Source organism: Penaeus vannamei, chromosome 18, assembly GCF_042767895.1.
Source record: "Penaeus vannamei isolate JL-2024 chromosome 18, ASM4276789v1, whole genome shotgun sequence".
NCBI lineage: Eukaryota > Metazoa > Arthropoda > Malacostraca > Decapoda > Penaeidae > Penaeus > Penaeus vannamei.
Window position 1 is genome coordinate 6,857,920 of NC_091566.1, and position 12,500 is coordinate 6,870,419.

The following is a 12,500-nucleotide window of genomic DNA, read 5'->3' on the forward strand; positions in this document are numbered from 1 at the left end:
TTAATTAATTTTATTTCCTAGACAAATCCTTATAATGAAGGGCCTCTTAATTAGAGTCCAAGTTTGTGGCTTCATTTGAATAATTAATTTCCGGAATTAAGGATTGGCGTTTTCTTTTCCTTAGAAATGCACGAATCGAAATAAAATAGATAAACAGAAATAATTTGTTAAGAGAAAGAAAAAAAAAATAACGAAACACAAGCAAACGAATACACAGAGATAGTCTTACGCTTATATACATGCATACAGACACGAAAGCACAAGCACGCCACGCATGCACACACAAACATACATGTGTGTGTCTGTGTATAAATGGAAATATACATATATATATATATATATATATATATATATATATATATATATATATATATATATATTTTATATATATATGTATATATATATATGTATGTATGTATGTATGTATGTATGTATGTATGTATGTATGTACACACACACACACACACACACACACACACACACACACACACACACACATATATATATATATATATATATATATATATATATATATATATATATATATATATATATATATATATATATATATATATATATATATATATATATATATATATATATGTGTGTGTGTGTGTGTGTGTGTGTGTGTGTGTGTGTGTGTATACATATATATATGTATATATATATATATATATATATATATATATATATTTATATGTATATATATATAAATATATATATATATATATATATATATATATTATATATATTATATACACATGTATATATCTATATACATGTATATCTATCTATCTATCTATCTATATATACATATATATATATATATATATATATATATATATATATATATGTATATATATTTATATTTATATAATATATATGTTGAATAAGACCTTTTTACCTGATCATCGGAGTTAAGGGGCCGTTTCTGTGCATCACAGAAAAGAAGAAAGGAGGGAGCAAAGAGGAATTTTTTCGGGCCCTCAGTTCCCTCAGTTGTATCACGTATCGGTATAAAATGGGATAACCTTCTCTATGCAACACTGGTAGGGCAGGATGTACACTACTAGACGGCATTACTCTTTCTTGATGAGAGTCACGCACAAGTAGAATGGACCTCGATATGAGACTGGTCGGTGCGGGTGCTGGTGGCCTGCTAGCCTGTTCCGGTGAAGGCGCTGCTGGTGGCGATGGAGAGCGGGGGGGGGGGGGCGGTACGAGGAGCGGGCTCTCTCAGGTCACCCGGGGTCACCCTTCACGGAGCAGCAAGGAATGGGAGGTCAGAGAGATGGGAGGATGGGAGCGTGGCCTATTCTTAGAATCACCTGTGCAGGGTGGAACAGCTAGCAAAAATTAAGGTGCAATATGTTTTTATGAAAAATGCTTGATGCAATATGTTTTTATCAGAAATGCTTGATGCAATATGTTTTGCAGTTTCTTAAAATCAGAAACATATAAATCCCTGTCTTACTAGTTCTTCAGCAATAATTTTTTGCTCAATGTTTTTCTTAAAGTGTACATGTTCAATCAAAATCAGTTTTTACTGTGGTATCCCTCTATAATACCAAGCGTTTTCTGTAATTGCTGCGAAATACGTGCAGGAGCAAGATGGACAACTTTTTAATTATTGTGTTTATCAATAACATATGATATACTCATCATAATCTTCCCCTTTTGCCATCATTATTATTCTTACTATCATCATTTTTGCTACTGCAAACATCAAAATTCCAATGTAATGTTAGTAATAATGCTTATAGTACATGTGAGCATAGGTAGACTATTAAAAAAAAAAGATTCAAATCATTTATAGCCGCATTTTTAGAATTTGAAAACCGATGGACTTTCTGCACTCCCCTATCCCGTCCATCCCGCCATGTTCTTCGCAAGTGCTGTTGTCTCTTCATCGGCAATGGCCTAAGCTTTTCTGGAGGCTCAAGTAAATACGGAGACAACCAATTACTTCGACGTCACCTTCACAGTACAGCAATGCCAACGTTTGGTCCGTCACCCACGTATTACGAAACGAAGGAAAACGTTTTGGGCGCTTGAGGACGCTACTGCCTTCCGAAGTTTCCAGTTCATAAACATTTAGGTCGAAATTAAATCTTTTTCTCGTCTCTGCCACCAAACGCCTGAGGGAAACCTTCGGGAAGCCGAGTCACCGGGTTCCTTTATCTCGAGCCACGACCCTGCCGGAAACCGTAGATGGGATCACGTCCGGCGGTTAGTATGTCACGGTACTGGTGGATCCTGCGTTGCCCCTTCGTCCTAGCGATCCTCTTCTTCTTCTTCTTCTTCTTCTTCTTCTTCTTCTTCTTTTCCTCCTCCTTCTTCTTCTTCTCTTCTTCTTCTTCTTCTTCTTCTTCTTCTTCTCTTCTTCTCTTCTTCTCTTCTTCCCTTCTTCCCTTCTTCTTCTCCTTCTTCTTCTTCTTCTTTTCCTCTTCCTTCGTCTTCTTCTCTTTCTCTTCTTCTTCTTCTTCTTTTCCTCCTCCTTCTTCTTCTTCTCTTTCTCTTCTTCTTCTTCTTCTCTTCTTCCCTTCTTCTTTTCCTCCTCCTTCTTCTTCTTCTTCTTCTTCTTCTTCTTCTCTTTTTCTCTTTCCCTTCTTCTTCTTCTTCTTTTCCTCCTCCTCCTTCTTCTTCTTCTTCTTCTTCTTCTTCTTCTTCTTCTTCTTCTTCTTCTTCTTCTTCTTCTTCTTCTTCTTCTCTTCTTCCCTTCTTCTTCTTCTTCTTCTTCTTTTTCTTCTACTTCTCCTTCTTCTTCTTCTTCTTCTTCTTCTTCTTCTTCTTCTTCTTCTTCTTCTTCTTCTTCTTCTTCTTCTTCTCTTCTTCTTCTTCTTCTTCTTCTTCTTCTTCTTCTTCTTCTTCTTCTTCTTCTTCTTCTTCTTCTTCTTCTCTTCTTCCCTTCTTCTTCTTCTTCTTCTTCTCCTCTTCCTCCTTCTTCTCTTCTTCTCCTTCTTCTTCTTCTTCTTCTTCTTCTTCTTCTTCTTCTTCTCTTCTTCCCTTCTTCTTCTTCTTCTTCTTCTTCTTCTTCTCTTCTTCCCTTCTTCTTCTTCTTTTCCTCCTCCTCCTTCTTCTTCTCTTTCTCTTCTTCTTCTTCTTCTTCTTCTCTTCTTCCCTTCTTCTTCTTCTTCTTCTTTTCCTCCTCCTTCTTCTTCTTCTCTTCTTCTTCTTCTTCTTCTTCTCTTCTTCCCTTCTTCTTCTTCTTCTTTTCCTCCTCCTTCTTCTTCTTCCCTTTCTCTTCTTCTTTTTCTTCTTCTTCTTCTTCTTCTTCTTCTTCTTCTCTTCTTCTCTTCTTCTCGTTCTTCTCCTCCTTCTTCTTCTGCTTTTTCTCCTCCTTCTTCTTCTTCTCTTTCTCTTCTTCTTCTTCTTCTTCTTCTTCGTCTTACTTCTTCTTCTTCTTCTTCTTTTCCTCCTCCTTCTTCTTCTTCTTCTTCTTCTTCTTCTTCTTCTCTTCTTCCCTTCTTCTTCTTCTTCTTCTTCTTCTTTTCCTACTCCTTCTTCTTCTCCTTCTTCTTCTTTTTCTTCTTTTTTTCCTCTTCTTCTTCTTCTCCTTCTTCTTCTTCTTCTTTTCTTCTTTTTCTTCTTCTTCTTCTTCTTTTCTTCTTCTTCTTTTTCTTCTTCTTCTTCTTCCCTTCTTCTTTTCCTCCTCCTTCTTCTTCTTCTTCTTCTTCTTCTTCTCTTCTTCTTCTTCTTCTTCTTCTTCTTCTTCTCCTTCTTCTTTTTCTTCTTCTTCTTCTTCTTCTTCTTCTTCTTCTTAGCTTTCTCCCATTTCTATATGGGGTCGCCGTTATGGATGAACCGCCTCCACTAATTTTCCTATTATGGCTCATTCAACATTGGTTTTGGCATAAATTTTTTTTTTTTTTTTTTTTGGCATGACATTTTTGACATGACATTTCATTTTGGCATCTATTTATCCGGCCGATCTGCACAAGGAAATGAAGAGAGTGAAGCACGTTCCACTAGTAATTTTTCAGTGATATCCTAATGCGTAAAGGATGATCAGAGGTAAAATCCTGGCCATGACCTCCCCTGGCCTTAGATAGAAAGGCAATTACTTGGATGACCTTGACCTTGACCTCGCTTGCGATCGAAAGAACACTCGAGACTGATCGCGTTTTCAACACAAGAAAGAAGGAAAGAAGAAGAAGAAAAAATAAAAACTTTTATTCGGGGTTAGAACATGGTGAGTCGGAAAAAAATAATAATAATAGCATAGTGTCTCTTATATTTCTTTGATAGCTATTATTACTCTCAAATTACCATCCTTATAATTATCATTATCGTAACGAATACCAGCCATCTCATTAACATCATGATTATCATACTCATTTCATTATCATTTTGTTGTTATGATGATGATAAGCAATGATGATAATGGTGATGCTAGTATTAATGATGATGGTAATGATAATGATAATGGTAATAATGATGGTAAAGATAATGATAATGGTAATAATGATGGTAAAGATAATGATAATGGTAATAATGATGGTAATGATAATGATAATGGTAATAATGATGGTAAAGATAATGATAATGGTAATAATGATGGTAAAGATAATGATAATGGTAATAATGATGGTAAAGATAATGATAATGGTAATAATGATGGAAATGATAATGATAATGGTAATAATGATGGTAAAGATAATGATAATGGTAATAATGATGGAAATGATAATGATAATGGTAATAATGATGGTAAAGATAATGATAATGGTAATAAGGATAATGATAACCAGAAGCACTAAGAGAGCGCATACCTCCGCCAAGGCATAGGGTCACTGATGCAATGAAATATTCACTCTTGAATAATTACATTAATAATGATAATGATAATCTCACAAGGCTCATTAATCCTTTAGATAAAATCCTGAACCCGGATCACCACCAAAATTTAATAGCATCTTAGTTGGGTGAAGACACTCCTCTGGTATAATGATACTAATAACAATAATGATGGTAATAACAATAACAACAACAATAATGATAATGATAATATGATACTTTTTTCTTATAGTTATTGTTATCATTACTATTATGATTATCATTATCATCACAATTGTCATTATTATTATTACCATTATCATTTTAGTATAATTGTTATTATTTTCTTTACCATTATTATCTATTGTTAATAGTATTGAGATTATCATTATATTTATTACCAGTATTTTTGTTGCTGTTATTATTATTACCATTATCACCATCTTCAAAATTATTATTATTTTATTATTATTATTATTATTATTATTATTATTATTATTATTATTATTATTATTATCGTTATTTTTACTATTATTATTATTATTGTTGTTGTTTTTTGTTGTAGTAGAGTTGTTGTTATTTTTATCATTTTTATTATTACCATTAGTATCATTATCATTACTTCTATTTTTGTTATGATTACTGTTATTATAATAATAATAATAATTATTATTATTATTATTATTATTATTATTATTATCATTATTATTATTCTTATATAAATATAAATTACTATACCAATACTATTCACATGATTAAAATTGTTGTTATTGTTTTTCTTATTATGGTGACTGTGATTTTCATTATTACTATTATTATTGTTATTATCACTGTCATTATCATTTTTATTATCATAATTATTATTATCATTATTATTATTATTAATGTAATAATGATAATAATGACTATTATCATTGTTCTCTTTGTTATCATCACCAATACTATCTTCATTATTACTATTATTATTATCATCATATGATAATGACGATGATAATAATAATGGTTATTATTGTTGTTATTATTATAATCATTATTATTGTCATCATTGTTATTGATATTGCCATTAATATTATCGTTATGGTTGTAACACTCGTTGCTATCATTATGATTATCATCATTGTTATCATTATCATTATGATGAGGATGATTTTTTATTATCATTATCATTATTACTACTAATCCTGCTACTTGTAATGATCTTATCATTATAAATATTATTATTATTATTATCATTATTATGATCTTCCGGATAATTACTACTATTATTTTTATCATTATTATTATTATTATCATTTATTTTAAGTACCAGTAGTATTGCATCATTATCCTCACGTCGTAATTGTTATTATCAGTATTATTCTCATTATATATAACCTTCACTGTTGTAGTCAGCAGTATTATCGTTATTATTGTCATTGTTATCATTCTTATAATGATTATTATCATTATTATTTTCAATACAACCAATGATAGCATGATGATCATAATTGTCCTGATTATGACTGTTGTTATCATCATTACCATCGTGTTTATCATTATCATTGGCCAGCTGCCGCCTCATCACGAGAATCTGTAAGCTGCTACTACTGATGCCGACTGTTCATGTTATTTTTATTTTCACTATTGCGACTAATTTTGATGTCCTTATCATTACCCTTACTATTATTAATATTGATATTATTACTTTTTTTTTTGGGGGGGGGCAGGGGTATCATTATCAATATCATCATCATGATTATTATGATTATCATTCTTTCTATATTACCGTTCTTATCATTAATACTATTGTTTTCTTTTGACCAGATAGTTTTATGCAAATGACAAGGCATCACAAAATTTCAATCATTATTTCAGGACCAACCGGACATAGCAGACGACTCATCAGCAGAGTTCCAGAGTTATATCACTTCGATGCTCACTTTCGCCGTCGTGAACCTCCTCGTGTATTCCTCCGCCGCCGTCATGCATCGCCTGGGTCGACAGGATCCATATTCCTTCCCGAATTTGACTCGTCGAAATCTCGTTCCGTCTTGGCCTCCTCCCGCGCCTCCGTTCCCGTCCCTTCCTCCTCCGGTTCTGCCTCACGAGATCGAGCCCGAGAAGACCCCCCGCGCGGTGGTCCTGCGGTGGGACTCCATCAACTCCCTGTACGTGAGCTCTGCCGCGTGGGTGGACGAGGAGCACGTCTACGATGAGTGGAAGGGCGGCGCCGAAGAGGCGACTGATGCATCCTGATAACATGCAGTCAAATGTGATAGTTGCATTTATACGTACGATATTAAGGTGGTGTCACACTGCCCCAAAATTGACACCTGATGGACACGCGATAGAGAAAATGTTCTGATTCGGGTCTTATCGCCAATAACATCTATTGCGGGGGAGTGTTTAGCCTGCATTATCACCACAATTATTGTTAATACTGGTATTCACACAAAAGCACACATACAAACCGCACGCACGCACGTGCACACACACACACACACACACACACACACACACACACACACACACACACACACACACACACACACACACACACACACACACAAACACACACACACACACACGTACGCATGCACGCACACACACTACTCGAGCATAGAACACTCCCTAATAACATGTAGCCTTACTCACTTCATATTATGTACTAACACACACGCAGCTTCTGGTTTCACCTATTTAGAGCTGTCTCATTATGTCATAACTCAAGCTGGCCGGATTGCCTCGATGCTTTCCAACCTGTTTCGAGTTACACCCCGGGATTTAATGCTCCAACGTGGAATCTGCCTGTCAATGATGTCAATGATTTCTCCAGCACCTTAATATCCTAGCTTGTGGAGAATCACCAATCGATCTAACTACAAAGAGTGCCAGTCGTTCTATCTATTCACAAATATACATCTCGCACATTTTACTCGCAACTACCAGCAAACAACGATTCATGTATTCATACAACATACAACTAACACAGATGTTCTCTAAAAGAACGCAAACGCATATATACTCACATGGATACATACAACCATAGAATCTAGTCCACGCAAGCTGAATGGGAGGCAAGACGAAGAATCCGCAAACTAATTATCCCAGCATGGGGTTAAGTTGCCACTACCCGCCTACTGCCGTCTTTTGCCCAAACACCAGGAGGGTGTGATTACTAAATGTGGCATACTATATTATACACACACAGTCACACACACATATATACATATGAATATTTATGTGTGTATATATATATATGTGTGTGTGTGTGTGTGTGTGTGTGTGTGTGTGTGTGTGTGTGTGTGTGTTCATAATATGCATGTGTGTGTGTGTATGTGTGCATAATATGCATGTGTGTGTGTGTTTATTGTATATATAGATAGATAGATATGCATATGTATGTATGTGTGGGTGTGTGTGTATGTGTGTGTGTGTGTGCGTGTGTGTGTGTGTGTGCATTTATAAATACATATATATGTATATATGTATGTATATATGTTTATATACAGAGAGAGAGAGAGCATAGTATACGGCAAAGGGTTCGAACTCGCTCTGTGGCTACGAAGAGGACCGAACCCAGGTCTAAATAAGTCTATAGACCTTGGACCAAACTTATGTGTGCAAAATCTTACAGTCACAGGGCTGGAATTGTACGTAAATTCCTCTGCTAAATGGAAACAAAAGGAGACCGACGGATGGTGACGTTACTATAGAAATTATTTTCCATTAGTAATTGTTTTTTTTTTATGTCTACTGATGGTTTGGTGTAAATAAAAAGTAATCAAAGCAATATTGGAACATTTTTCCATGATCAAAAAAAATCTGATACGAACATTTCTGTAACCACCATGGTATGAACTGATATGATTTGGCAGACTGATAAGGCTTGATGGAGCTTGTTAAGGCTTGGTGGAGCTTGATGAGGATTGGAGCTTAAGGGTTCGATCGCCTCTAACGCGAGCAGGTCGGGTTCGATCCCCGACATAGGCAATTAGTAGTTTTTTAGTGAACAACCTTGCAAAAAAAAAAAAAAAAAAAAAAAAAAAAAAAAAAACAGGAACTGCCTTACAAGATCTCAGCAGAATTTTCATCCGATGTCACTTCAGCTAGGTCTTCCAGCTGGGCACCACCAAAAGGAGAGCCACAGTCCCATAAAATAACTTTAAACTGTCTTTAACGGCACATATACAGTTAATAACTTCTTAAAACAACCTATGAGTTATTCTGAAATATGTTCTAATATAGTCTATTTACCGAATTGCCAAGCCAGGTATGTGGGGTCAACCTCACTGTGGTTACGTCACCACATATCGGGACACAAAAGCTGTCATCTCCTTTGTAATTTAACCCGGGACGTCCAGAGTTTTAGCCCGGACGCCAATTCTTCGAATCCCGGTTTTGCTGCCACATGTTAAACATCATTATGTCATTATAAATCCATTTCGCGGGAAAAAAAATAATGTAAAGAAAGAGTATGATAAAATTAATTCGTGTAACTCGGCCTACAAATATCTGATACCTATTCTTACATCAGATGATAAACGAATATAAGAGATTTGTATTTCAAAATATTTTTGATCTATCAACGGTTTCTGAACGGTTATTTCTAACGAACAAGAAACAATTCATTGTCCCTCCACAATAAGTACTTCGCTTGCGACTAAGCGTTTATCTCTTGTTTCGAGGCGGAACCACGTGGTTAGACAAAGCGGGAAGAAAAATAGACTCTAATAATAATAGAATAAATAAATATAATAAATAATAGTGAATTTAATGGGTATATGCGCGTATACGTATATACATGTGCATGAACATGTACCTTTACAATAATTCACATGCGTATACACATGTAAACGAATGTACAACACAAGAAAACTAATAAAAGAGGTATAAAACTCGAAACAACCGATTTTATATTACGATCATCTTGTCTTGGGTCTGGATTTGCCCCCTTTTCACGGGTCATTTGTTTGTTTGTTTCTTTTACTCGAAGACTAATGATCATATCTTTACCTAACGAAGTGCGTTCGAAAGAGAAATAATAGTAGTTTCTACAGTAATGAAATGGCAAAGATCCATAAATTAATGAATATGAAAATTTAACTTATATTACCCAACTTTTTGTTTGTTTTTCGATTTTTTTTCGAGCAACGGTTGATTCCTTGCCCCAGAGTTTTTATCCAATTAAAATTTTGGATATATCTTTGGAAACCTTGTGAAAATGTGCAGAGATAATCGAATCGGATTTTTGAAATTATGCATATATTTTATACGAATTTTTGAAAATCGAAAAAAATTGAAAAATGATTTTGCTTTGTTGTTGTTTTTCTGGGGAAACTAAATCGAATTTCCAAAAAAGGATTCGATGATCTCTTAGAATTAATTGACGTTCATTCACATTTTTTTTTTTTTATCATAACATAATACATAATTTTCTGGGACAAGGAATCAACCGCGCAGATGCATGTGGAAAAAAATGAAAAAAACGTTTTTTTGTAGGGGCCATCGCCCCCAAGTGGGAACCCCATAAATTTGGTATCAAAATATGCAGAATAATAAAATACATCAAATATTCAAAAATCAATAAAACCCATAAGACCATTTATTTTTTAGAAATATTTACCAATATGATCCCCACCCCCACCCCCATAATTAGCCCCGCCCCTTTTAGGGATGGTCCCCTTAAGGAGACCGTCCTTGGTGGTGGTGGTGAGTCGGAGATTTTGGGTCGGAGTGGTCGAAAATGAGTTATGGTCAGTTTCATATTCGTAAGAGCAGAATTACCCACGTGAATATGAACTTTGGGCAGCGCGCGAGGCCACAACCTCAAGTCCCACTGCCGCTGTGTCAGTGATTTTCACCCTTCCGCACTCTCGCTTCACAGGAGCTAATATGATGCATTGTATTTTGACATTACCTATTGAAATGGATCACAGGAAGATAAAAGTGTCTTATTATAACAGTTTTATCCTAAAGTGAAAGATTTATGATATGAAAAACGAAGAAAAGTAAAAAATCCTTACGCGACTTATCAAATTTCTTTCCCATAAATTAAAGTAGATATGATTCGATTTTGACATATTCATCATACAAGTATGTCAAGGGTTCGATGATAATACGTGAGCATTTACAAGTCTGTATCTCCAAAAATAAACTCGCAACGAATAAATGTTTACACGGGCTGGGCACTCGCCTGCGTCAACGGCCGTCCCGGACGGATGAGTTCCAAGCGTCGCCACCGCCTTAGACTTTTCTGATTGCAATAATTTTACGTATGCGCTTTCATTTGAAACTAAATAATCGGTTAATGTGTGGCAGCAAAACCGGGACGCGAAGAGTTGGCGTCCGGGCTAAAACTCCGGAGGTCCCGGGTTAAATTACAAGAGATGACAGCTAAAGGCAAGGCAGTTCGAACTGGCCTCCCGCTGAATATATCTTCTTTCTCAGCTAGAAGAGACCACTCCCTTCTACACTCAAATCCTTTCTCCGTCACAGATTTTCATTTACTGTTATTTCTTTCCTCCCGCTTAGATCTCATTTCCGAATCCTTATTTATACACAGTGTCTCCCGAGCTGAACAACACCTCCAGACAGCAACCGCCTTGTTTACTCATTAGACTTCTTTTCAATATCTTATTGGTTAGTTCACATATCCTTAACTTTTGTATTGCCTTTTGTGATATATGAAAAATAATGCACGGATATGTTATTTATGTCAGCCTTCTGTTGCATTAGGTATATATGAAAATGTAACGCGCGAATTGCCTTGTGTAAAGACTTCATACATATGTACACATAGACTCGTTACGGCGTCAGGATAGGGCAGACATCTGAGATGTTGCCGCTTCTAAGCTAGCCAACAAGCTTCTACCTTATCACAGCCCCCACAAGAGACGAATCTATCGCCATTGCTCCGGCTGATAAGGGTGGCGGTGTCGTAATTATTGATAACACTGATTATGTCTCAAAAATGGAAATACTGCTCTCTGATGTTTCTACTTACAGAAAAGCCAAAAGAGGAAATGCGGAGGAAAGATCCCTTGAATTCAACAGAGCAGCAAGGAAGGTCCTGAGAGGTTCAGAGAAGGGAAAGTCCATGCTCCACCTGCTCGAAGAGACGCCACGCGTACCAACGATCCGTGGGAGCATCAAGACCCACAAGGAAAGTAACCCTGTGAGATCCATCACCAACGGGACCGGAAGTGCTCCACACCGTCTGGCTAAGAAACTCGCAGCTCCTCTATCAGCCGCCCTAAACTCCGTCAGCGGTTGCCATCTATCGAACACCTCGGATATGATGGCCAAATTGCAAGGTGTCGGCATGAAGTGCAAAAAGCTCGTCAGCTTCGATGTCAAGTCGCTGTTTACGAACGTGCCAATCGACGGGGCCATCAAAGCTGCACAACGAGCATTGAGAAGAATGGACCAGGACGAACTACCACTACAGATAAACGACTACATCGAACTCATCCGACTCTGCATGGAGTTTGGCCCATTCGAATTCAGAGGACGCGAGTACGAACAGATCCAGGGACTTGTTGGGTTCACCACTTTCAGCAGTCCTTGCCCAGCTGTTCATGGAAACCCTCGAGGCCGACCATTACCGCAACATCGTGGGAAGGAACGTGGTCTGGCTCCGCAACGTGGACGACATCCTCGCTGTAGTACCAACTAGGACGAACCTGCCTGATCTCCTCCATAGACTCAATGCAGTGCACCCCTCCATCCAGTTCACCACAGAA

General features: G+C 36.4%; 1 protein-coding gene across 11 annotated transcripts in view; it reads left to right on the forward strand.

The window, feature by feature from the left end:
* Window positions 1–12,500, forward strand: part of LOC113824462 (uncharacterized) — a 31,486-nt gene that overhangs the window by 18,103 nt on the left and 883 nt on the right. For 6 of the 11 annotated variants that reach the window (XM_027377204.2, XM_070132789.1, XM_027377203.2 and 3 more), the window contains one exon: window positions 6,631–12,500. This exon is cut by the window's right edge and continues 883 nt beyond it. In XM_027377204.2, the coding sequence (XP_027233005.2) occupies window positions 12,336–12,500 (165 nt within the window). In that variant the 5' untranslated portion in view covers window positions 6,631–12,335. Of the gene's footprint in view, window positions 102–6,630 lie in introns of those variants that run through there. The other 5 variants (XR_003477519.2, XR_011399226.1, XR_011399224.1 and 2 more) reach the window with 1 other exon arrangement.